The following is a 27,824-nucleotide window of genomic DNA, read 5'->3' as shown; positions in this document are numbered from 1 at the left end:
TTAGGGATTGAACCAGGGCAATAAGCATATGCTAATCAAGCAAGTGCTCTTACAAATACGCTATATCCCCAGCCCCACAATAATTTTATATATGATGATTTATCAAGACTTAAGTCATCTCTCATTGTTATCTGTTTCTCAATCTAGGCCTTACTTTGCCATTCCTAGTTTAAATAAGCAAAACAGAAAACCTGGCTTTTCTACTACTTTCTTTGGACAAAATACAGTTACTTTTATTATGACTTAGTCCAAAACCCAGTATGTAGATTAGCAGAGATGGCCAATATAATTTGTCTCCAAGTCTTAATTGTGTAGCCATATTGCCATTTAGGGAATGCAGCAAAGGATAAGAATATACATACTTAAATCAGTAATAGTAGCTTAGTAATATAAATCAGTGCCTTTTCCAGTTTAAAGAACATACAGTTTTTCAAAGCAACCTTACTTTACTACATGATTTTGATTCTCTCTCCAAGGTGGCCTCCTCTTCCCTATCTAAACATCAACCCTGTTCCCTCCTCATTTCGCAAATTACTAGCCTACAGTATTTTGAGATTTAATTTCTTCAGTATTGTAGAGCTCTATTACCATGGCCTACTATGCCTCCAACAATTTATAGAAGTTTATTATTAGTTCCTTATTATATTAAATTCTTATTACACTTTGACTTTCTATCTTAGTGGTTCAGTCAACAATCCTGTGATACATACAAACGTCCGTGGATGACCGACAAATATCATTTTTTTCAATAAGGCAACATAACTACAAAAGTGGTAAATCCTCTGATTCTTTAGTGAATCACAACACAATAGTAATAACAACATTTGCACAGTGCTTCAGAATTTACAAAATATCCAGTCAGTATTGCGTTACATTCTCACAACAGCCTGATGATCAGGTGATTGAACTGAGGCTCAAAGTGATTTAATAAGTGTTTAGATTCTTGCTGTCTCTTATACTATACTGAGAAACAAGAAGTGAGAACAATGGTAAGAAAATGTCTTATTTAGATTATTTGTGGTGCAGCTCTTTTCTGAAAGTTTTGTTTCTTTCTAACATACTAGAGGTTGCATATGGTCTTGTTTTGTTGCTATTTTCCTTTGCACCCCATCACAGTTTATTTTCTTTTAACATAGTAAATTTTTATTTGCTATTCCATTTTACTCTTTTCCACAAATAGCAAAGTTAAAAGTAATTTATGAATGTGAAATAAAAGTTCTTTTAATGTAAAACTAAAGCAATATACGTTCTCAAACTTAGTAAACTGCTTACCTACTACAGTTTGATATTTTAAAATCATATTTTGTTATGAAGTTGATGACAGTTTTCATGGATAAGTATCATTATAGTCACAGCATTTAGTGAGTAAATATTTAAATTTTTCTCCTTTTTATCAACAGTTTCTAGGTCTCAAAATATTTGTGTTTTGGAAATCTGATTATATTTTAATCAGATACTGTGTCTTGAGTAGAAAAAGCTTGCGAAATTTTTTTCTCTAATGAATATATTTGTTTTCCTTTTTAAAGATTAAAGTCTTTAATAAGAATAAAATTTTCATGTCTACCTTGAATATTTTTAACTGTCATATCTAATCTTAATTTCTAAATAATTTAATAATAATTATAAAAGCTTCCAATTTTATTTTTACATTTTAATGAATTATTTGTTCTATATTTAAACTGTCACAGCATGAAATCAATTTTCTGCCTTAATTCATCCCAAATCTGAGATTTCTATCACATTAATATTGTAATTAGAAACATTAATAGAGACGGCAACTTAAAAAGCATACTTTGCTTCTTGGCAATTTAGCATATTTCTCTGAGTGCATAGGACTTCAAGAACCTTCGGTCTACTAATAAATTTATTAACTCAAACTTAAAAGAAGTAGAAAGTCTCTTTCTTTCTCTCTCCCCATGGTCAGTCTGCTAAAATAGATTATTCATGCTTATTTGATTCAGGTAGGCTTTTGCAAGCTTCCCTACTAGGCCTGGGAATGCAGTACATTGAGGCCTTTTCAGAGGCTTCTGACATAGACCAGGCTTTTATTGCATGGTGTTTTATTATAGCCAAATCCTAGTCTCCACCCAGTTTGTAGGCACTCTGCTTATTCTTTTGAATCAGGAAAGGTTATCACCTACCTTAATCCATGCTGGTGCATGGATTAAGGACACCAGTGTGCCCCAGGATTCTCAAAGAGGATCCTGGAAACTTCTGGTTTCTTCTTTTTTGCTGTCTTTACTAAATTCTATTGGGCCTTAGGGGGATTTGCATCTGAAATGGGCAACCTGGTGTTTTTCTCAATGAAGACATCAGATCAAAGTTCAGTTAGTCAAGGCCTTTCTATAAAACATTAAGGGGGCTTGGACTTACACAATAAAAAGATGAGCTCTAGCAGAGATTGCAGTAAAAACATTCTGAACTATAATCCGGATAAAGAATAGATTATAGGCCAGAGAACAAACCTTGTTTAAGACTAATGCTAAGATCTTGCTTTAAACTAGTAACTTTACATTTTAAAACTTTATCCCCTGTTTTTAAGAAATATATTTTAATGTCATAATTTATTTATCAGTACTTTCACAACAAATGAATAAATCATATTTTGGGAGCCATAATTCCATATTTATTATAGCATTGAAAAGATCAGATTGAAGCCAACAGATAGAACTCTTTCATTAATGAAAATAAGTGGCACGTCATGGAGGGATAAACAGTCATTTTATTTAGGAGTAAATGTCAAACCCACAGACTAAATATGAAAAAAAAAAAAATGCTTACATTAGATTTAAATTTTTTATTAGATGTTACTTTATAATTTGATATTTATAGGCTTTTAATTTAATATGAATCTTTGAAATCTTAGATGCAAATATCTAGTATCAAGCAAATTTATGTTTCTTATCTAAATTTAAAAATTGTCAGTATAATGTAACATGTGAACCTACCATGTATAGTTTTTTTTTTATTTTTGTAGAAATTATCTAATTTTGTTGAATGTTCTAAAATTTTCCTGTTTTGTAGCTTGGATGTCAATGGAAATTATATAAGATTATATACAAGATTATATCAGAGCTTTTACTAGAAGCTATTGCCAGGTGGAATTTCTTAGCATTTCTACTTTGGGGAGGGGGTGGTATTGAAATCAGTCCATTCAAAGCAATATTTTTCTTATTAGATTTTTACTAACCTAGGTAAGTTCAGTGTCAAGAGTTACTAGAATTTCTTAGGAGAAAGATAATTTGGTGGAGAAATCATTAATAGAGAACACAAAGCAGAAATTATGACTGAAGTAATGATTATACCAACTTCTGATTGATATAATATAGCTAATATAGCTTATATACATCTTTCCACTTAATCATGTGCCTTGTTCCTGTCTGGAGTAATGTACTTTTTATGCTATAAGCTTAATTTTAAGTTCCTAAGAAATGTTGAATATGCTTATATATTCTGAACATTTAGTTTTAAAATGATACTCAGTTTAATATTTAAATACCTGATTTCTTTTTGGGTCTCACCAATGAATTAACTTGGCTTAAATTTACATTTGGTTTTTATTAACTGCATATTTAATTTGTCATCAGAGCTTTAACAGCTGCATATTTTTAATTTGTCATTAAAACCTAGAATCTTAAACATAAGAATTAGGTATATTTAATTTTTTAACTTGGAAAGTATACAGTATAGAAAAAAAAAGGTGTTTAAAATCTTATTAAACTTATGAACTACTAAGAGTGAAGAAACATGAATGATGAAAAGCTTAATTCCTAACTATATATAGTTTTAATAATAAAGGTGGTTGTACCCTTCTTTGAAAAGTAATAAGTATATGTATATTAGTTCTTCCTTATTAGCATTAAAATACATAAATTCCTTATTAGCATTAAAATACATAAGTGTAGCATTGCTTTGCAGGATATAGGACAGAGAAATTGTAGTTTAAAAATAATTTTTGAGCAACCATGGGTTTTTTTTTTTTTTGGCAGGTTGGACCAGTATCATCTTCAAGATTTGGTCACTATTATGATTTATCAAAAAGGATGCCACAAGAACTACTGGAGGCTTCAAAATGTCATGGATTTTTTCTTCCACAAAAAATATCTTCAACTCTTAAAGTAGAACCCTAGTAAGTTAATGTCCCACGTAATTATAAATTCCAGTTTCAAAAATTAATACAATGCATTTTTCACCACACTTTTTGAAGGAATGCCTATCTAAAAGTGTAATAGTAAGTATTGTTTTTCTACATAATACATAATGTTGATTATACATGTTTCATAATATTCATTATGCATTATTCCTTTTCTTTCTTTTTCTCTTTTTTCTTTTCTTTTCTTTTCTTTTTTTTTTTTTTTTTTTTTTTTTTTTTTTTTGTGGTCCCATAACAGTTACACCATCTATTACTTTAATTTGCAACTAGAAAAGTCTGGATACCAGGCTGGTCACATTCCTCACTGGTTTTATTTTCACTAAATTGTGAAACCGTTCTAAATTAGGATCTTTTAACCCAAATAAATACTTAAGGCTAGTAATAGCAGGGAAAACAATATGAAATAATGCTATTTGCTCAATGTTTTTAAGTGTCTTCCAAAAGGTAAAAAAGTACATATTTTCCATTACTTATTTATTAAGACTTTCTAGTTGTGCTATAAATAAAACAGTCTATGATTTTAGGTAACAAGAGAATCTAGAGTTTGAATATTACAATGAAGATTTTTAAATATTAAAACAGCCTAACCTGTTTATACTTCTAAGAACTTACTAAAGCAGAACTCTGAAAATTATAGGACTTGATATTGAATAATTAATAAATTCTTAAGAATATTTAATTACAGTTCTTATTATGGCAACCTGTGAATAGGTTGTAGTCTTTATTTTCTTTAGCACTATAAAACCATTATTTTTAAAGTGAAATGAAATGAATTATTAAATGGAGATTTAATAGGCAGGAAATTGTGAACTGAAATAACTTTAAAATCCATATTCTCTTTTCTAGATTTAAAACCTGAGAATTTAGTGAGAACTTTTCTAATTATGAAATCTGTTTCAAAAAATATTCTTCACTTTCTTATGGAGTTAGAATGTTAGTCAATGGCTAAAGACTTAGCAAACATGATATTTTCATGTTGTTTAGTATTACTAGCTAACATCAATGAATGATTACAATGTATCAGTCACACCACTACATACTTTACTTCTATTATCTTGTGTAACCCTTGTATTAACACTGTAAAAGCATGTATTCCTTTTTCCAGAAAATACTGAAATTCACAGAAGTGATTTAGCTGAGGCTCAACTGTTAAGTGATAGAAACAGGACTAATCTGTCAGATCTATTCCTTTTTCTTTGCTTTATTACTTCAGAAGGTTTTGGTGCCTTTCTCTTTTGACTTTTTTGTGTTATGGAGGAAAGAGCACTGATAAAGACTGATGAAGGATTGGAAAGTGGGGGTTGTGTTCTGATGCTGAATTCATTCTACTGTTAGCCTTGAGGAAATCCCTTAAATTCAGTGAAAATCAATATCCTCATGTGGAAAACTCGGAGTGAGGGAAAAAGGAAATACCACCTACTTGCCTGTATCAGTAATTTTTTGTTAAGCTGCAATGATTATGTTGTTCTTATTGTTCCCAACATTTGCCACACGCTAAACCAAACACGCATATACCCGCAGACTTGGGAAGTAGGTCGAAATAACTTGACCATAATTTCTCAAATAGCAAATGGTAGAACTCAGATTCAAAGTTAATTCTCCCTAACTCCAAATTTTTTTTTTTTTTAAACGAGTAACCAAAACTCAGTTTATTATCATGGAAAATTCTCTAAGATCTCTTTTTTAAGAAGGAGTGATACCATAAGTAAGAAGAATTACTAAAAAAAAAGCAGTTCTAGAAAGGAATAAGATTACAGAAAGACCTACCATTTCTTGTAGTTGTTAGCACTTGTAATTGTGTAATTTCAATTGAGAATGTGTATAAATAAACCCCTTTGAGTGTAAAATCAGAATGTGCTTCAATAATGTACTTAATTTAAATTGGAGGCAAACTTTTTTTTTTTTTTTTTAATTAGAATTAGTCAATGCTTTGTTCCTCAGAAATCACTTTAATCTTGGAAGTTTTTCATGAGCACTAGAGATAGTTCTCCTGGGTCCCTTCTCCTTTTAGGTTGAATTTTTGTGATTGCCTGCACATTATATTCTTAATTCAGTTCTATTTTTTTCTAATTAGTTATACATGACAGTATAATGCACTTCAACACATCATATATAAATGGATTATAGCTTCTCATTTTTATGGTTGTACATGATGTTTTATCACACTGGTTGTAATCATATATGCACATAGGGAAATAACATCCAATTCATTCTACTATCCTTCCTACCCCTTTATCCCCTACCCCCCTTCTGTCTAATCCAAAGTACGTCAGTTATTCCCTAGCAACCCACCCCTCTTATTGTGAATTAGCACCCACATATCAGTGAAAACATTCAGCCTTTTGTTTTCTGAGATTGGCTTATTTCACTTAGCATGATATTCTCCAGTTTCATCCATTTACCTGCAAATGCCATAATTTCATTCTTCTTGTGGTTGAGTAATATTCCATTGTGTATATATATCACATTTTCTTTATCCATTCATCTGTTGAAGGGCATCTAGGTTGGTTCCATAGTTTAGCTCTTGTGAGTTGAGCTGCTATAAACATTGATGTGGCTGCATCACTGTAGTATGCTGATTTTAATTCCTTCAGTATAAACTGAGGAGTGGGATAGCTCGGTCAAATGGTGGTTCCATTCCAAGTTCTCTGTGGAATCTTCATACTGCTTTCCAGAGTGGTTGTACCAATTTGCAGTCCCACCAGCAATGTATATGAGTGTACCTTTTTCCCACATCCTCACCAACATTTACTGTTGCTTGTATTCTTAATAATTGCCATTCTGACTAGAGTGAGAAGAAATCATAGTGTAGTTTTAATTTGCATTTCTCTAATTGCTAGAGATGTTGAACATTTTTTTCTTATTTGTTGACACATATTTCTTCTTCTGTGAAGTGTCTGTGAACCCATTTATTGATTGGGTTGTTTGTTTTTTTTTTTTTGGTGTTAAGTGTTTTGAGTTCTTTATGTATCTTGTAGATTAATGCTCTATTCTGTGGGCTCTTTCTTCCCGTTATTGGTTGTTTCCTTTGCTGAGAAGAAGTTTTTTAGTTTGAGTTCATTCCATTTATTGATTCTTGATTTTTCCTTCCTGTGCTTTAGGAGTTTTAAGGAAGTGCAGTCCTAAGCCAACAGGGTGAAGATTCTATTAGGCACAGGGTCTCTGTTCTAGTGTCCAAGTCTTTGACCCTCTCTGAGTTGATTTGTGCAGGGTGAAAAATAGAGGTTTAATTTCATTTTGCTACATATGGATTTCCAGTTTTCCCAGCACCATTTGTTGAAGAGGCTATCTTTGTATGTTTTTGGAGTCTTTGTTTAGTGTGAGATGACTGTTTTTATGTGGGTTCGTCTCTGTGTCTTCTCTTCTGTACCATTGGTCTACACGTCTCCTTTGGTGCCAATACCATGCTGTTTTTGTTATTATGGCTCTGTAGTATAATTTAAGATCTGGTGTTTTGATGCCTCCTGCTTCACTCTTCTTGCTTAGGATTGCTTTGTCTATTCTTGGTCTCCTATTTTTCCAAATGAATTTCATGTTGCTTTTTCTAATTCTATAAACAATGTCTTTGGGATTTTAATAGGAATTGCATTAAATCTGTATAACGCTTTTGATAGTATGGCCATTTTGACAATATTGATTCTGCCTATCCAAGAGCATGGGAGAAATTTCCGTCTTCTAAAGTCCTCTTCAATTTCTTTCTTTAGTGTTCTGTAGTTTTTCATTCTAGAGGTCTTGTACTTCTTTTTGTTGTTGTTCTAATTATTCATGACAGTAGAATGCACTTTGATATGTCATCTTTCACTTCTTTTGCTAGATTGATTTCCAAGTTTTTTTTTTTTTAAGCTATTGTGAATGGGGTAGTTTTCCTAATTTCTCTTCCAGTGGATTGATCACTGATATATAGGAATGTGTTTGATTTATGGGCATTGATTTTATATCCTGCTACTTTGATGAATTCATTTATTAGTTTTAGAAGTTTTCCGATGGAATTTTTTGGATCTTCTATACATAGAATCATGTTGTCATTAAATAGTGATAGGTCTTCTTCTTCTTTTCCTATTCATATACCTTTAATCTTTCTTCTATCTAATTTCTCTGGCTTGAGTTTCAAGGATGACATTGAATAGAAGTGGTGAAAGAGTGTATCCTTGTCTTGTTCCAGTTTTTAGAGGACATGCTTTCCATTTTTTTCCACTTAGGATGATGCTGGCTTTTGGTTTAGCATATAGAACTTTTACAATGTTGAGGTATGTTCCTATTATCCCTAGTTTTTCTAGCGTTTTGAACATGAAGGGATGCTGTACTTTGTCCAGTGCTTTTTCTGCATCTATTGAGATGATCTTATGATTCTTGTCTTTAAGTCTATTGATGAGATGTATTACATTTGCTGATTTCCATATGTTGAACCAAACTGGCATCCCTAGGATGAACACCTCTTGATCATGGTGCACTTTTTAATATGTTTGTGTATATGATTTGCCAGAATTTTATTGAGAATTTTTGCATGTATGTTCATTAAGGATATTGTTCTGAAGTTTTCTTTCCTTGGTGTGTCTTTGTCTAGTTTTGGCATCAAGGTGATACTAGCCTCATAGAATGAGTTTGGAAGGGTTCTCTCCCTTTCTATTTCATGGAATAATTTGAGGAATATTGGTGTTAATTCTTCTTTGAAGGTCTTGTAGAACTCAGCTGAGAATCGACCTGACTCCAAACTCTGTTAGCAATAACTCTATACTGCCTCCAGTCATGGAGTACTTAGGGAAACAAATGTAAAACATGGCCTGGGGATGTAGCTCAGTAGTAGAACACTTACCTGGTATGAGGTCCTGGGATCAATCTCCCACAGCAGAGAGGGTGTAATCAAACAACAATAAACAATGCAGTGTAACTTTTGCGTTTTAAAACATATATTTTAAGATTAAAACTTTTTTATGCTAGAAAGTATAAAGTTTTTATTCATTCATTCAACAACTAAAAAGAAGGAAGCAATTAACTTTGGTCAAATACATTGTTTCAGCCATTTGACCATGGCTGATTTCATATAATTCTCTCAACAACCCTTGGCAAATAATGTTGTCTTCATTTTATAGGTAACTTGAGGTGGAGATGCTAACTTTCTCACCATTGCAGACTGTAGATGGATAAGCTAACACCCAAATCCAGGTTTCTAAAATACCTGTCCTGACTCCCTCCAATTACTAAAGTAGTAAGTGTTCAGCTCACCAAATTGGGTGCCAGAAATATTATGCCTTGATTAGCTGCAAGGCTAGATGCCAGTAGACTTTAAAATATACATTTTCTGAACTTTTTTTTTTCAGAAGTAGCAATTTTGCACAGAATAGGAAAATTTATAGATTTTAATTATCAAGGCAGTATTTCATTTCATAGTAGTTAACTGATAATTCATTTATTTCATATTAAACTTAAATGCTTAATTAAATGTAATTAAACTTTAAACATGTAATTAAATTAATTTTGAAAACGGGTACTTTACCATGTGAGATTTATTTTAATTTATGAAAAGCGTGTGCTCATTTCACTAAAATGAACTTTACTGGTTCATTTCTAAAACAATAAAGCTAAGCCTTATAGTTGTCTGTACTTTTCCTATAATTAAGGCTAGAGGATATAGCTGTGTCCCACTGTCGAATATGAGGATATAATATATAATTTCATAATTTCTAAAGGCACCATTGATAACGTGTAAATTTTTTATAGCAAAACTAAAGGTCATTTGAAATTTACCATAATTAATTTAAAATTATTGGAGTTTCACCTATGGAAAATGTTCAAACATGCCGTTTAAACTTTAAAATTAAAGCCTCAGCATAAAAACTTGACATGTATCACAGTAATATTGTCAAGATAGTTTTCATATTTTATTGTCATAAGTCAGATAATCTGAGTCACAAAATAATGGATAGTAAAGCTGATTTTGAGAATAATTCTGCAGTATGAGGTTTTTTTAAAATTTGATATTGTTTAGAATTAAATTTTGCCAGCAAATATATCTAAGCAGAGTTTGGTTTCATCACTAGAAAGATATTGCCCTTCTTCAGAATTGGGACTATATCTCAGCTTTCCTGTTAACCTCTACTACTAACTGAATGTTTCTGTCCTCCTTATATCCTGTGTTGAAGCCCTAGCCCCCATTGTGATGTTATTTGGAGGTGGGGCCTTTGGGAGACAATTAGGTTTATTTTAGATGCAGTCATGGGGGTGAAACTCTGGTCTGATGGGTTTGGTGACCTTATAAAAGAAGAAGAGACGCGAGCTCTCATTCTCACCTATAGTATGCACTAAGGAAATGCCATGTGAGCATATAGCAGAAAGGTTACTGTCTGCATCCCAAGGGGTGAGCACTCACTAGACACAAACTCAGCTAGCACCTTGATCCTGAACTTCCAGTCTTCAGGACTATGAGAAAATAAATTCCTGTTGTTTAAATAACCTAGTCTATGGCAACCTGTTTGTCTGTGTTGTTATATGGCAACCTGTCTTAATCTGTATTATTATAACAAAATATCTAAGATTATTTCCTTTACAAAGACCAGAAACATTTTCTCACAGTTCTAGAGGCCACAAAGTCCAAGATCAAGGCATTGGCAAGTTCAGTTGTCTGGTGAGGGCTACCCTTTCCTGTTGCTGCATCCTTTGGAGGAGAAATACTGTGTTCTTACATGGTGGAAGGTGGAAGACAATCTAGCCAAATTTTGCAAGAAGGCTCCTTTATAAGGGCCTAGATCCTTTTTAGGAAGGAGGAGTCCACCTGGCCTAATTGCCTCTAAAAGACCCTACCTCCTAATCCTGTCACATTTGCAACACTTGAATTTTAAAAGGGCACAGTCAAACCATCACAGAACCTGAGTTGGCTAAAATACCTGTTATTTTTTAATTATAGGTACTCTAAGTCTTGAATATTGAGTTTGCATATAATTGGTAGTAGGTGGAATGAATTTATTTTTATGTTTCTTTGAATTTCAAGTTTTATTTTTATGCATTTATCCAAACAATGATGAGTAATTTTTTACATTAGCAAGGTTTTGTATGGATGAAATTGAATGAACTAAATTCTGAGAAAGGCTGTTATCTTTCTGGAGGAATTTATGATACAAAATCAATGGAAAGAGGATGAAAATATCACTTAAGATTTTAGAAGTCATTCTATTTCTTTTCCTGCCACATTTCCTTACCAACTTAAACGGAACCTTAGTCAGCCTTCTGTGATATTTTCCTAGACAGGGTGTGTTTGTGCTCCCCACTTATTCCTACTTAGTTTCTATTTGTCTTTGTACATGCTTATCTTCCTCCTCAAGCATTGTAAATCACTGAGGAAAAGGGTTTTGCTTTGTCTTTTTTTATTCCTTGAATCTAGAATACAGGTGTACAGTTGTAATTAATTAGTATATTGATGCATTAAACAGTAATAACTCAGATAACTTCAGTCTTATTCTGAGCACAAAGATTTGTGGGACAAAACTGATAACAGAAACAAAGCAAGTAAGAGCATATTTTATTTCAAAAATACACATCTCAAATGGATAAGCAGAGAACCATGCTTACATTTAAAAGTCATAAATGGAAAATTCACACTGAAGAGAAAGGAGCTAAAGAAGAAAGCTAAGCAAGACTAAAAGTTCAGAAGTTATATAACCATGGATATATATATATATATATATATTAAAGTTTAATGTAATATATATATATTACATTAAACTTTATGAAAAGAATATAGTCAATGATATATTATTACAAATCACAGAAAGGTTAGAAAGGCCCATGGAAATGTGAAGAGAGCTTTTTCTTATCTGCTTAGGTGCTGATAAGTATAAAGTAAAAAATAATATCTGAAAATTTGAAGAGAGAACTATTTTCCTGAGCTTCTCTGTGACCCATGAAAAGAAATTACCTGCTTGCATGTTTGCCTTTTGTTTTTTCTCCCTTACTTTTTTTAATGGGGACATCAGGCACAGAGTTTAGTGGAGTATCCAATGCTCTGTTTACACATGGCATGCTATTTTCATTGATATTTATGAGTTTTGTTTTATTCTCCCTTTCTCCCGATCCTGAGTTCTAGTTATCTTCTCCTCAGAAATGTTCTCTCATGCCCTTCCAAATTTCTTTTTCCTTCATTAAAGTAGTCATTGACTTCTGACTCTCTTCCTCTTCCTCTCCGCCTACATATAATCTATCATCAAGTCCTGTCCACTGCATCTTCAAAATATATACAGATATTACTTTACAACCTTTACCTCTAACATGCTAGACTATATCCTTTACATTTCTTACCAGAATTCTATTAGCCTCCTAATAGGTCTTGCTCCTTAATGACTCCTTAATGATAATGTTTTTCCCAAAAATATTCCTAGGGAACATTTTAATATGGTATTGTTCAATAGAACTTTTTGCAACGGTGGAAATGCTTTATACCTATGCTAACAATCAGAGCAGCCACTAGCCACATGCAACTAATGAATACCTCAGATGTGACTAATGAGACTGAGGCACTAATTTTTTTTTTAAATTTTACCTAATTAATTTAACTTTAAGAAGTTGCATGTAACTCAGTGCCTACTTTGTTAGATATTCCAATTTTACAGTATAAGTCAGCTGTCATCAACTGTGGCTCAAACCCTCCTGTGACTTTTCATCTCACAAAAGTAAACCTACCTCTAACAGCGGTCCATAAGGCCCTGAAGCCCTGTATGACTTTGCTTAATCTGATTGGTTGCCACCTCTGATTTCATTCATATCATTGGAGTTGGGAGTGGAGAAAAGAAATATCAAGACTGTTTTCCAATTTACTAATGTTAAAACTAAGATGTTGTCATTTACTAAAGTATATAAACATTATCCAACAATCCTTATTGAGCCCCTTCTCTGAATTTAAACACTTTCTATGAACCTGAACACCTTTCATGAGCCTAGCATTATGATAAGCTCTAGGTTTATTGTATTAAATAAATTAGCTGTTATCCTTGCCAATGTGTAGCTTATAGACAATGAGAAAGCATGCAAAATGTAAAAAGTAAATATGTATGCAATTAGGATTTATGATAAGTAATATCAGAAAGAGAAAAAAGCATATTCTCCATGGACTACCTAAGCAGGAGGAGAGGCAGTAGGGATATTTTGGTTTTGTTCAGGCAAGGCCTTTCTGAGGCTGAGAACCAAAGAATGAGAAAATGGCACTTATGAAAAAAGTACTAGCCCAAGACGTATTCTTGGGAGAGGGAACAGCAGATGTGCTAAGACAGGAAAGAATTTGGTGTGTCCAAGAACTGAGAGGCTCTTGTGGCTGAAGCAGAATGAGTGATGTGAAGAACAATTTAGAAGATGGGTTCAGAGAGAGAGGCAGAAATCACATCACCCTTTTAAGAAATTTCTTCATGGGGAGATGAGAAAGAACCATAATTAGAATGAACTTGGAATGAGAAATTTTTTGTTACTGTTCTATTTTGTTTTACTGAAACATCAATGGAAAAAATTCATTGATGTCCCATCAATGAGACAAAGAAGTAGCATTTTTCTGAAGATATGGACTGATGATTTATCAGTGAAATAATAGGCACTATCATCCACTGAGGAATGGATACTTAGCTCTTAGGAGTTTAGGTTCAGTGAGGGAAGGTTTAGATCTTAGACTAGAAGAATACACTGACTACAGAAGTATCAAATGTTTGTGATAATACCTGTTTGTCAGGCTGGATATCTTTCTTGCATCTATACTGATTTATAGGTATAAGCAGGATTGACATTTTGCCAGGTAGAGTCAAAAGAAGTCAGAGCAAAGGAGTTTGAGGTATTAACAATAATAACAAACTGATGGACCATAAACTTTAGACTAAAGGGAAAAAAATTGAAGACAACTACTATTGATATATAAGGAGACAGAGAAAGGACTAGGGGATAGTAGAAGACTTACTGATCCTAATAGTGGGGATAAACAGAACAAGCTACCAAGATAAATATTGATGGCTGAGAATAAGATGTTTACTTTAGAACTACAAATCAGGTAGAAAGTCTTCAATTAACATAGAAGAAAATTCCAGGAGCTTGATAAGGACAGCCACTTAAAAAGATTGGCTAGCTATAAAAGAAACATATATTGTTTGTTTTGTTTTTCTAGAAAGTAGAGAAGAAAGAGAACTTTGAAAGTAATATTGGAGAACAAAGAGGATACCAAGCAAAATCTCCAAAATATTGAAGAAAAGATTCTAAGCTACAGCTTTAGTTAGTTAATGTCAAGTGCATTCCAAGAGAAATCCAGTTGTCCTCTGGTGGGTAGTGGGCACTGTGGCTTTAAGTAAGGTCTAAGACTGATGGTAGCTGCAAAAATTGTAGCAGTGACTGCAGAGGAAAAACTAACAACTTTTTCTGCTAAGAGAGTGGGACAGTTACTGGGTTTAGCATCCAAGATAAAATGGAGTGAAAAAGCTGATTACATAAATAGGATAAATAGCCCAATCCCATTTACATAAAATTTTATATAGCTTATCCCAAATGCTTTTCTAACACTAATTCAAGAGATGTTACTTTAGACTCCAAAAACTTAGTGATGTGCTGTCAAATAAGCTCATGAGAGAACGTAAGCTAAATCTGCTTAGGTGATACAACAGATTCACAATATATATTTTGAAGGACTATAAGAGAAATGCCAAAATTAAGCATACATAGTAGTAACCCTCTTTACATGTATTTACTAGTAAAATACTCTTCTTTTCAGAATGAAAAACACTTTTAAAATCCTGCAGTAGTTTTTCTCAATAAGAGAAGAAAAGACTAATATAAGGAGATGTCTGACAGGATGTTAACCAAACTGTTAATAGTTTTTGCCTATGGATAGGAGGTTTTCTGTGCTTTTTAAATGTGTTTAATGGATTTGAATTTATATGAAAAACAAGCACCATTATTATAAAGGAAAGGGTTTCAAATTCATGGACCTAATCATTTGGGGACAATAATGTGAAATTCTTACCTCATCTCACACCAAACTCTGTTTCCAATGAACTAAGGATTATAATATAATGAATGAATTTATAATAGTAATAGAAGAAAGTATGAGGGAATATCTTAAACTCTTGGAATAGGGACATAAGTGTCTTTAATGCTCAAATCCAAATCCTATTCTCCCTTCAAAGAAACTGGGACTCTTTGGAGAAATGCTTAATTCAAACAAAAGAAAAGGATATATATGGGGCATCTTCTTATGTTTAGAATAAGTGTTTAAAGAGTCATAAGGTATCTTAAAAGGGTAGGTTGTAACTTAGTGGTAGAGCACTCTCCTAGCATGTGTAGGCACAAGGTTCAATCCTCAGCACCACATAAAAATAAATAAAATAAAAGTATTGTGTCCATCTGTAATAAATAAATAAATAATAAATAAACGGACATAGAAGCTGGCTCAAAGGCACTCCCACTGGCCAAACTGCAGAAAATTCAAGCATCACAATAATGATCATAATAAATTATATCCCATTTTATAACATTGGAAGCTATAAGTACGTATTGATATAAATAAGTGAATGAATTGAATGTTTGTTGAGAAAGAAGATATTTCAATAACCTCAAAGTATCTCCCTATAAAGTATGTATTAACTACAAAGGGAAAAATAATTTTACAGTGACTCCTAGCAGATATGACCTTAAGTTAACATCTCCAGTAATGGAGCAAATCAAAAATCATTTATCACCTGATTAATATGCCATGAGAAAAAAAATCAGCATATTTTTTATATTCCTACCAAAAATGCATAATTTAAATCTAACATGAGAAATAACCTGACCTGTATTTTGAGTTAACTACAGACTTAAAAGTATCAAGCTCATGAACGTCAAGGCAAGTCAAAGGAACATTTAGACTGAAGGAAATTAAAGAGAAGATGTGACAACTGAATGTAACACTTGATTCTGAACTGACTGACTACTTTTGTTATATTGGATGATATGGTTCAACTGGTAAAACTTGAATGAATCCTGAGGATTAGATCATAGTATCAGTTTCCTAATTGTAACAAAAGGTTAAGTCAAAAGGTTGTATTATGGCCTATCGAAGAATGTCCTTGTTTGTAGGAATCTTACCCTAAATAATTTAGAAGTGATAGGTCATCATGTCAGCAACTTACTCTCAAGTGGAAGAGGAATAAAGTTTTCTTTCTTCTATACTTGTTTTATATTTTCTTTTGAGATTGTTTCATAATTTTAAAAAATTATAAACATTTATATAATTCAGTGAATTCAGACCATTTTTAAATTGGGAAGAAAAAGCTTCATATCCCAGTATAAAATGGGCAAAAATTATCAACTTTTGTAATAACTAAATTAATAACTAATGTGCTAAGAATAGTACTTAACAGAAAAACAATTCTCAATAATTTTTGAGCATAGGGAATAAAAACAGTGGTAATAAAAGCAAAAATACAAATGGTACTACAAAAAGTATGTTCTTAAAAGAACAGAAGTAGTAGCCAGAAAACCTTACTACATCAAAGAAATGTAAATCTGAACCAAAGAGAGTATTTTCAACTGTGAGACATTTAAAATAGCAATGTCCTGTGCTAGAGATGATATGGAAAATCAATCTCTCATGTTAGTTATGAGAGTGTAAGTTATTTAAACAGTTCAGAAAAGAGTATCAAGTTATGGCATACATTATCTATGTTGCCATCATACCATTCCTAGGAATTTACCATAAAGAAATAGTAAGATAGCAAAGATAAATGTATAATAGTAATTATTAACCAGGCATGGTGGCACACTTCTGTAATTCCAGCTACTCAGGAGACTGAGGCAGAAGGATCAGAAGTATGAGACCAGCCTGAGAAAGTTAGTGAGACTCTGACTCAAAATTTTAAAAAGGCTGAGGATATTGCTTCATGGTAGGGCACTTGCCTAGTCCCCTAGTCCATGTGAGGCCCTAGGTTCAATTCATAGCACCACAAAAAAAAATAAATAAATAAATAAATAAAGAATGATAATCATAATCATAGATATGTGTGTCATATTGAAAATCTGTAGTCTACTATTCATCATTAATCTATTCAAACAGTGCATCCGAACAGTGGATTACCTTGCACACCAAATGAAGAGATAAAAAAATAGATCACTAAACAGAATTTAAAATATGATGCATGATATATGCTGTAGAAAGCACAAGAAACAAAAGCAAGAATCAATAATTGGGATAGATTTGAACTAAAAAGCTTTTTCTCAGCAAAGGAAACAATCAACAATGTGAAGAGAGAGCCTACAGAGTGGGAAAAAATCTTTGCCACATGCACTTCAGATAGAGTACTAATCTCCAGAATCTATAAAGAACTCAAAAAACTTTACATCAAGAATACAAATAATCAATAAATGGGCTAAGGAAATTAGCAGACACTTCACAGAAGATCTACAAGCAATCAACAGATATATGAAAAAATGTTCAACGTCTCTAGTAATAAGAGAAATGCAAATCAAAACTACCCTAAGATTTCATCTCATCCCAATTAGAATGTCTCCTATCAAGAATACGAGCAACAATAGGTGTTGGCAAGGATGTGGGGGAAAAGGTACACTCATACTTTGCTAGTGGGGTTGCAAATTGGTGCAATCACTCTGTAAAGCAGTATGGAGATTCCTCAGAAAATTTGGAATGGAACCACCATTTGACCCAGCTATCCCACTCCTAGGCCCATACTAAAGGACTTAAAATCAGCATACTACAGTGACACAGCTACATCAATGTTTATTGCAGCTCAGTGCACAATAGCCAGATTGTGGAACCAACCTAGATGCCCTTCAGTTGATGAATGGATAAAGAAACTGTGGTATATATACAAAATGGAATATTATTCAGCCATGAAAAGAATAAAATTATGACATTTGCAAGCAAATGGATGGAGTTGGAGAATATCATGCTAAGTGAGATAAACCAATCCCCCAAAACCAAAGGATGAATGATTTCTCTGATAAGTGGATGATGATACATAACAGGGTGGGGGCGAGGCACAAATGGAGGAAAGATGGATAGTATAGAGAAAAATGAGGGGGGGGGGAGAGGGTGGGTGGAAGGAAAAATAATAGAATGAGACAAACATCATTACTCTATGTACATGTATGATTATGCAAATGATCTGACTCTACTTCGTGTACAACCAGGGAAACGAAAGTTGTACCTCATTTGTGTACAATGAATGAAAAAAAAAAGAGAGAAATGTAGGAGAAAATGTTCAGTGTGACTAATCACAGGGAAATGCTAATTACAATCACAAAGGTATCCCCTCCATCTATTAGACTGGCTATTGTCAAAAAGATGATCAAATAAGAAGCATCAGTGTGGACATAGAGAAAAGAGAATGCTTGCTCAGTAGTGGTGATATTGTAAATGAATGCAGCTATCTTGAAAAATGGTGTGGAGATTCCTCTGAAAGCTAAACATAGAATTGACAAATGAACAAGCAATTCCACTTACGTATGAGTATTTATCCAAAATTAAAATCAGTATATTGAAGAGAAAACAAAAAAAGAAAATGTAAAGAGAGGATTGATTGAGGACACCAAATACTAGGGAAGTCAAGGAGTTTGGGTGCAGAGAATAGAGTAATAGCTAGCAGAGGAACTGGGATGAGGAGGTATTTTTAATTTTTGAAAGAGACAACAATATGTTTATTCATAGAAAATATCCAGTAGAAAAGGAAGAGTCAGTGACATAGGAGAAGGAAGGGAGGATTGCTGGAGTGACGCCTCTGGATGGCTTAGCATCGTTGCTTAGGTAGTTCAGGTATGGCAGTGTGAGAAGACATGTGCCTGGATGCACAGGCCGATGGATAGCGTCTCAGTCCCTTTGGGCTGTCACAACAAAATGCTATAAACTAAACAGCTTATAAATAGCGGAAGTTTATTTCTCACAATTCTGGAGGCTTGGAAATCTAAACTCAGGGTTCAAAGTGGTCAAGTTTTTTAAGGGCCTGCTTCCTTCATAGATGAATATCTTCTTGCATCAATGCATGTGGCAGAAGGGGCAGACAAGCTCCCTTTGATCCCGCCCCTGATGTGACCTAATCACCTCCTAAAGACCCTGCCTCTTAATACTATTGCAGATTAGAATCAGTGGGAATTTTGGGAAACACAAATATCCAAACTACAACAGGTAAAAACACAGTAGTGGGTGTCTCTTGTTTCTGTTTTCTCAGTGCAAGCTCAGAAGCTGAGAACAAAGATGTAGGAAAAGATATTGGAAGTTTGAATGAAAAAGGAGAAAGAATGAGACTGTCATCTAGGAGAGGAAGTATGTGAGTGGGACTGCCATGTGGCCTTGAGCCTGTTCAGGTTTTTGGTTATGAAGTAAAGTCAGATCCGTCCACTGAGTGGGCCCTCCTCTGACCATTTTTAGCAGCACTGAGGCAGATGTGACACGGATAGAAAGTTGGATGAACTAGAATAGTAGTTTTGCTAAGTAAGAACAACATAGCAAGAGAAGGGCAAGGAAGGAAGACAAAATGTGACTTTGGATCAAAATGACTGATCAGTTAAAAGAGTGTATTATCAAGAGGCGAGTAGGTCTGGGAATATATAGGTCAGTGGTAGAGCGCTTGCCTAACATGCATGAGGCCCTGGGTTCAGTCCCCAGGACCAAGGGGTTTGGAGGGATGTGGTAACTAATGATACAGAGACATAAGCAGAGGCAAATGATTACATAAGAGTACTAGGTAGAAAGATGGAAAGTAGTGGTCGTAGGAAGATGAATGCATGAAATCATGATTACACAGCAGTTATTGGTAATAACACGTCTGAGGTATAACCATGATAGTAATTAGCTTAGGAGGGAGTCAACATCATTGGAAGAAAGTTCCAGAAACTGACAGTCTAAAGTATTAGAAAGATTTGTAATGGTCCTAAATAAGAGCAGTAAAGAGGGGTTGTAGGACACAGACTCTAACAACTAATTTACATTAGTAATTAAAGTAAGTCAGAATAATACAAGCTGAATGGTTTTTTGTTTTTATTTTTAAATTCGTTCTAATTAGTTATACATGACAGTAGCATGCATTTTGACACATTGTACACAAATGGAGCACAACTTCTCATTCCGCTGACTCTACATGGTGCAGTCACACCTATAGTGTTATCATACATGTATATAGGGTAATAATGTCTTTCTCATTCCAGTGTCCATCTCATCCCCACACCCTCTCCTCCCCTCCCTTCACTCCAAAGGTCCTTCATTCTTCCTTACCTTCCACCCCAACTACGGATCAGCATCCGCTTATCAGAGAAAACATTCAGCCTTTGGATTTTGGGGTTTAGCTAATTTCGCTTAGCATGATATTTTCCACCTTCATCCATTTACTGAAAATGCCATAATTTCATTCTTCTTTAAGGCTGAGTAATATTCTATTGTGCACATGTACCGCATTTTCTTTATCCATTTATCTGTTGAAGGGCATCTAAGTTGTTTCCATAGTTTAGCTATTGTGTGTTGAGCTGCTATGAATTTTGATGTGGCTGCTTCACTGCAGCATGCTGATTTTAAGTTCTTTGGGTATAAACCCAAGAGAGGGATAGCTGGGTCAAATGGTAGTTCCATTCCAAGTTTTCTGAGGAATCTCCATACTGCTTTCCAGTGTGGTTGCACCAATTTGCAGTCCTACCAGCAATGTATGAGTATACCTTTTCTCTCCATCCTAGCCAACACTTATTGTTGACAAGCTGAATTATTTTTCATGAACGATCACTGCCTCTCCTGGTCAGACAGTGGATTTCTTAGCCTATATATGTAGTTTATGTATCTTCATTTTTTTTTAGTATTTCCCAAGTGTGGTTCAGAGGTCTCTGCTAGTCATTGCTCTCCTTTGTGCCCTTAAATACATTCTTAGATTCTCCATGTCCTTCTCTTAATTTGAGTTTCCTTGGTAAAGAGACTCAAACTTGATGTGAGGTGAAAAGCATCAGAGAGGAAAAATCAGAGTAAATGATAGCCTTCAGGGTAATAGTAATGAAAATTTTTAACTTGAAAATTACTTGTGAATAGACTTCACAATATCTGTAGTCACATGCAAATTATATGCTAATCTATCTTTAGCTTAGCAAATTATTTTATACAGTTAGTTGAGACACTAGATATTGTGCCTACTGCCTTACAAGTATATCTCACTATTTGCTCTACATAGACACATTCTTGAAATATACATGCAAACAGAATTCTGGTAATAGCAAATAATATTTTCTCATTCATTTTCATAATAAACTAAAAATGATTCATCTTCATTTTAAATTAATCCTAATTAGGAATGATAGTACTTAAATAAAATATTCAAACCAGAAATTCTTATTTTTAAAAGCCCAGCAACAAATCATTTTAATGAGAAACATCATTGTTGAATCAAATAATTTTAAAGTCAGAATAGACAACAGAGATCATCTAGTTGACTTTATAACTGGAAAACTTTATAATTGGAAAAATTTAGAAGACTAGAATAGAACATTTCAAGAATTTGCCTCATGTCACACCATTAGCTACATTTATTGGCACAGGTAGGACTAATACCCACATCTTCAGCTTAATTTCCACTGTGCAATACTGGGATCTAGATTATGTATTTGTAAATTTACGCTATTCAACACTGAGGGTTTTTTAATACATTTTTCTCCAAGTTAATACAACTGAGGCCCATTGGTAAAGGCTTCAAAGTTACAAATAAAAGAAATCTCTTCCTAAAACTCTGCACCCAAATGCTTCATTTGACATGTTGAATGGAGCTATATTCAAATATCCTATAAGCCACATTAGTATATTTGAACCCATAGACTTTTCACTGAATTTAAATCTCACTCTTAGGTTTTATCTCAGTGTAGTCAAAAGAGCAGATAATTAGAAATTGTAGAAAAATTGAATTTTAAGTGCCACTTCTGTCACTTCATTATTGACAGAATCACTTGGACAGATCACTTAGCATCTAATAAATCTTGATTTTCTCAACCATAAAATGGGAATAGTGGCTATATTTAACTCACAAAGATGTTGTATTCATCAAATGTGATGCCAACGTTTTTTTGAGTATATACTGTGTACCAACTTTGTCAATTTATATAACTAAAATCAATTAGTCTTGCTAAAAAAAAATACCCAAGGGCCTCTTTATATATAAACTTTTCTCTTATCAGCTAGTTATTTTAATTTCATATACATAATTTTTATAATTTATGTTTTCACAGACAAAACCTTGACACCTGTAACCCAAGTTATTTTTACTTTTTTTTAAACGAAAGATAATTTTAACTGCCTGATATTTTAAAGGTAAAAATTAGACTTCTAGTTATTATTTTTATATTCTTTGTAGTGTGATAGTAAAGACAGATTGTATAATCTCAAAACAGATGATTATAACATAAAAGTTAAAATCACATAAAAATCAGGTAATATAATACACACAATTCAAAATACACTGCCTTTGCAACAGGTTTGAAACACTTGGATTAACCTAAATTTTCTTAAATGTTTGGAAACAATAAAACAGCATATTTGTGAGTTTCCTTCTTGCCCATTCCTTTTGCTAGACTAATAAACACACACACACACACACACACACACACACACACACACACAAAGTAAACGTTGTCAAAATTAAATAACTTTAATAACAAAGCCAAAATATTAGATGAAAATTGAAGATATTTATTTCCTTAAAAAATATATTATTGTAAATATAAATGCAAGAATATGTATGGTGATAAACAGTACTTAGTATTTTAATACCAAATATAAATAATTTCAGTTTTAAATGATTTAATGCTATATATCTAAAAGTTAATATTCCCAATTAATATACCTAAATGTATTGACTTTTCTCTTATTTGTGAGAGAATTTTCAGCTTATTTAAAACCGTGAAATCATACTGTCTGAAGAAAAACTCTCCCCGATTTTTTTTTGTTTGTCATTTTTAGACATACATGATAGTATATGTATTTTGACATATTATACATACATGGAATATAACTTCCCTTTTATTTTATCAAAGAATTTATTTTCCTAGAACTCTAGTTAGTTGCAGAAATTTGTTTTTTATAAGTTAAAAGAATTGTTGGTGATTTGATTGTTTTGTGTCAGTGCTAAATAAGGCAAGCAATTAAGAGGTATTGGAAATGAATTTATGTCTTCGTTTTTGTTCTTACATGAAAGAACCTCCCTAGTCTTCACAGTAAATGAAACAATCAGCAGAGTGAAGACAGTCTTAGGGATGGGAAGAAAATATGCCTGATAAGAGGTTAAAACCCAAAATATATTAGTAACTCAGACAACTCAGTAGCAAGGAAACAACCTGGTTTGTAAATGAGCCAATGAACAAAATAGACATTTCTCAAAAGAAGACATAGACAGGGACAATAAGTTTATGAAAAAATGCTACACATCATTAGTGACCAGGAAAATGCAAATTAAAATCACAATGAGATATCACTTTATACCTGTTAGAATGGCTATTTCAAAAGATGGAAGATAAGTATTGACTAGAATGTGAAGAAAAGGGAATCCTTCTAAGCCATTGATGGGAAGATAAATTAATACAACTGCTGTAGAAACGAGTATGAGGTTTCTAAAAATTTAAGAATAGAACTATTATCCAACAATCCTACTTCTGGGCTTATATCTAAAGGAAATGAAATCAGTAGGTTGGAGGGATAAATGTACTCCCATGTTCATTGCTGCATTGTTCACAATAGCCAAGATAGGAAATAACCTAAGTGTTCATCAACAGATGATGAAGACAATATGGTGTGTACATACACACAAAAACAATGAAATACTAATTAACCTTTGAAAAGAAGGAAATTCTATCATTTGTGACAACATGAATGAAACTGGAGGACCTTATACTAAGAGAAATAAACCAAGCACAGAAAGACAAATATTACAGGATCTTATATTATCATTATTATCATATGAAATAATAATGATCTTAGACAGATGTATTATTGGTGGATCAGGAGGCACTGGGTGTATGTGCTTCCTTTAACCCATAGTGACAGTCATCAAATGGTTGGCTGCAATTCATTTCATAATCTGGGACCTTGAGCAGATTTTGCCCTCTGTGCAAAGTTAATTGACCCAGATAGCAATTGAATATACCGGATTCAAACAGTACCATTATGTTCTAAAACTTGAACTAGCCAGGACAAATGTGTGTTAAGGACAAATGTATGTTAAGATACAAACTAGTAAAAAAAAAAAAAAAAATTGCCTTGCAGAATATTATTTATAGAAATATTTCCTCACTCATGAAAGTGGAAAAATGTGTCCATGTAATCTACCTGTATTTTCACTGAAAATGGATAAATAACTGTACGATCAAATCCTTCATTATTTATTTTGCACAGAAGAACATTCTATTCTCTTGGTTTTCTTTTTTGTTTCTTAGGATAGATACTTTTAAGTTGGCTGTGGCTTTCGATAATTTATTAACAGAGATGTACATGTATTTCTGTTGAGCCACCTACCACTGACTTTGCCCACTAAGCAGTCTGATATATTTCCCAACTTTGGATATTCTTCACTGTTGAATACATACTTCAAATCATATTTCATTCTTTCTGTAGGGCATTTTTTTCTGCCTATGTGATTTATGTACTTAGGATTGCAGGAAAGCAAACAATTTTGTGTTTTTAAGGTCATGCACAGTTTTCATAGCTCTAGACATAGCAGAGTCTATGAATAGCTATGTTCTAAGCACAACCTCATTGTCATGACATTTAATGTTTAGCCAAAACACATAGGTGTTGTCCATGAGGCAGAATTTTATCTTCAGTTAGTGTAAAACAGATTTTCTTCACTCTTAGTAAATTTTCTTTGAGATATTTTATGGTATTTGTAAAATATTTTTAAATTGTATTGTTAATGCTGGTATTCATGGGAGAAATTATTTATCTTCTTAAATTTGCACATTTTTGTCTTTTAACAAAGAAAGTGGATAAACAATAAATTTAGTAGAAATTATACTCACTTGTTCATATGTTGTAAAATATCAAGTTTTTAAATTACTATTATTTCAGCAGTTTGTTCTAAGAAAATTAAAACTTTGATGAAAGATGAGCTCAGGTGATCAGGACGTTGATTCAGGTGTACTTGGCATAGCAGTTCATTATCTATGTGTTAATTATGTATGATTACTCCTGAAAAGCTATAGTGGCTTTATCTTTTAGGTTGCTTCATTAAATCATTAATTTTCTTGGAGGTAACTAAGCCTGACATAATTAAGTCATCTCAGTCTCCACAGATTTTTACCTTCCCATGATGTCAAGAACACTGAGCAAGTCAATATTAAGCATTATTAACTTAAGCATTATAACTTATTCACTTTATGTATTGACTTATATTTTAGGATTATTTAATCTAATTTGACACATTTTATTTATTTTTGTTATCTAATGAATATAAATATATTAATTATTTACTGAATGTTTTAGTGTTTTTTTTTTTTTTAGTTCTTATTAAAAAAACCCATGTATGTATTTATGAGCCACTTCTTACCAACAGTTCTTTGACTCACGGCTACACAAAGCTGCTTCAGTTCATCCAGAACATCATTTATAAGGAAGGATTTGATGGATCCAATCCGCAGGTATTGAGTACTTTCAAAGCCTTTTATATCCGTGTACATAATGTTGTTTTTAAATTCTCCAGGGGTGGACCTAGAAGTCTTAGAAAAAAATCAACAACAAACAAGCTATTTTCAAGCATAGAGACTGTAATTAAGCAGAGACAGACAACCTTAGTTTGGTTGTTAATGTGTATTTAGAGTTTTGGCTAAATTCACAGTAGATGTACATAAGATGTATACATGCATTGTAAACACTTTTTAAATATCTATTTATAGCTTCTGGGGTTAATAAGTAGCTACATTTTGAAAATTACTTTAAAATATACAAGATTTGTACTTTTCTGTCTAAATTTTTCATGTTTCTGTCAATCAGACCTTAATTTTGAATTACCCTCTATGTAAGAATTATCTCAATGTTTTATTTCTTGTTACATTGCACTTTGAGTTGTTTCATTGAATAAAAGATACATTTTTACTTGCTATATTAAAATATTTTATAGCTTAACTATTCTTTGTAGCTCTAATTTTAAAAACGTTCTCCAAATTTCCACTAATAAAAATGTTTTGGTTAGTTAAACAGAGAGGAAAATTTTATTTCAAGATATCATGCCTTTCAAAATTTCTCCTCAGTGATTTTAATTGCATTTACAACTAAAAGATTTGTATTACATTTATATTATTTTAGCAAAAGTATTTCCAAAGCACCATTATTTTTGTTGAAAAAAAACAGAAAAGCCAAAAATCTTATTCTGGCATTCTCAGCTACATTGGCTATTAACTAATAGATTTTAAAATACCTTGTAAAACTTTATGGCTGTATTTAACAATTTCTCTGTGGCAAAAATAATAATAATTTTTAAATTTGTTTTGATTGCTAATGTACTGGCAGGCTGAAAATACTTTTATGTATTTGGTGAAGCATAGACATTTATTTTTAGATGCTTTTTCACATGTGTCAGTTTTTGTGATGGTCTTTAGTATTTAATACAATTTTATTTTGCTCCTTGTTGCTCCATTTTTGGTCCTTGCTAAGATTTATAGGTACCATGTATTCCTTTGGTGGCATTGCTCGTCTGGAGAGGTAAATTGGTCCCTGACAGACACCTCTCCCCACTTGCTGTGGTAACTATGGAAACAGGCATGTCATAACAGTTCCTATGGTACAGTGTGCAGAGCTGCTGCTCTTGCAGGATGATGACACATCGGAGAGCCAGAAATTTTCTAGAATGTAAAAAAGTAAAGACAATAAATAGCAAAAGGAGTATGTGCACACATTACACTCATGCATACCCACGCAGATACTTCCTAAGATTCCTTAATGAACAAGCTAGTATTACAATGGAATGAAATTTTTGTTTTCTTAATTGTTTATTTGGGTATAAAAAAAATACCATTTTCAAGAAATAATAAATTTTTTATGAAATTGATAGACAATAAACTGGAGCTTGCTTGGTTCTCCAAACCAGAGGTTCTATTAACTATTGACTTTCATAAAGATGGAACAGGGTTAAGGTGGACATTTTATGGTGAATACCAAGAATGCTTAAAATTTTTAAGTTAACATGTGCCTATAATTTGTTATCAAAGTTCACTTCCAATTTTATTTGAACTAAAATGTAGTTAATAAATTTCCATATTATTATAGATTACAGTTTGTTAAATTGCCTAGTTTATACATCTGTTTCACAAACTTTAGATGAATTCAAAAAGATCTAAATTAATCTATCAAGCACTACTTCAAAAAATATTATTTCTGAGCCTAAACAATGTTCTAACATTTTTTAAAAGGAAATTTAAATCTTATTTTCTCTGTCACTACATGTTCAAATAAGCTGAACTAGTTGGAGACAACAGATAGAAATACACTCAAAGGGACAGAGAATTGTTATAATCTACCTCATAATTAACCTTGGTAGTAAGCTAAGCAGTATAGCACTACATAGAATACCTTAAAGGTATTTGGGGTATAGATACAAATTGATGTTATAATTTCACTTACGTTGTGATATTCAAGTATCTAAGAAATATAATGAAAATGAAATTTGAATATTGGTTTTCCTTACAGTATTACATTAAATCTTAGATATTCTCTTAG

The 27,824-nt window shown here is 32.7% G+C and overlaps 1 protein-coding gene across 1 annotated transcript in view; it reads left to right on the top strand.

Annotated features, from left to right (window-relative positions):
- Positions 1 to 27,824, top strand: part of ELP4 (elongator acetyltransferase complex subunit 4) — a 242,345-nt gene that overhangs the window by 73,372 nt on the left and 141,149 nt on the right. The window contains exons 5-6 of the mRNA XM_079105479.1: positions 3,990 to 4,129; positions 25,666 to 25,750. Of these exons, the coding sequence (XP_078961605.1) occupies positions 3,990 to 4,129; positions 25,666 to 25,750 (225 nt within the window). The remainder of the gene's footprint in view (positions 1 to 3,989; positions 4,130 to 25,665; positions 25,751 to 27,824) is intronic.

This window comes from Sciurus vulgaris (genome assembly GCF_902686455.1).
Source record: "Sciurus vulgaris genome assembly, chromosome: 11".
Classification (NCBI taxonomy): Eukaryota; Metazoa; Chordata; class Mammalia; order Rodentia; family Sciuridae; genus Sciurus; species Sciurus vulgaris.
This window is presented reverse-complemented; position numbering and strand designations above follow the sequence as displayed.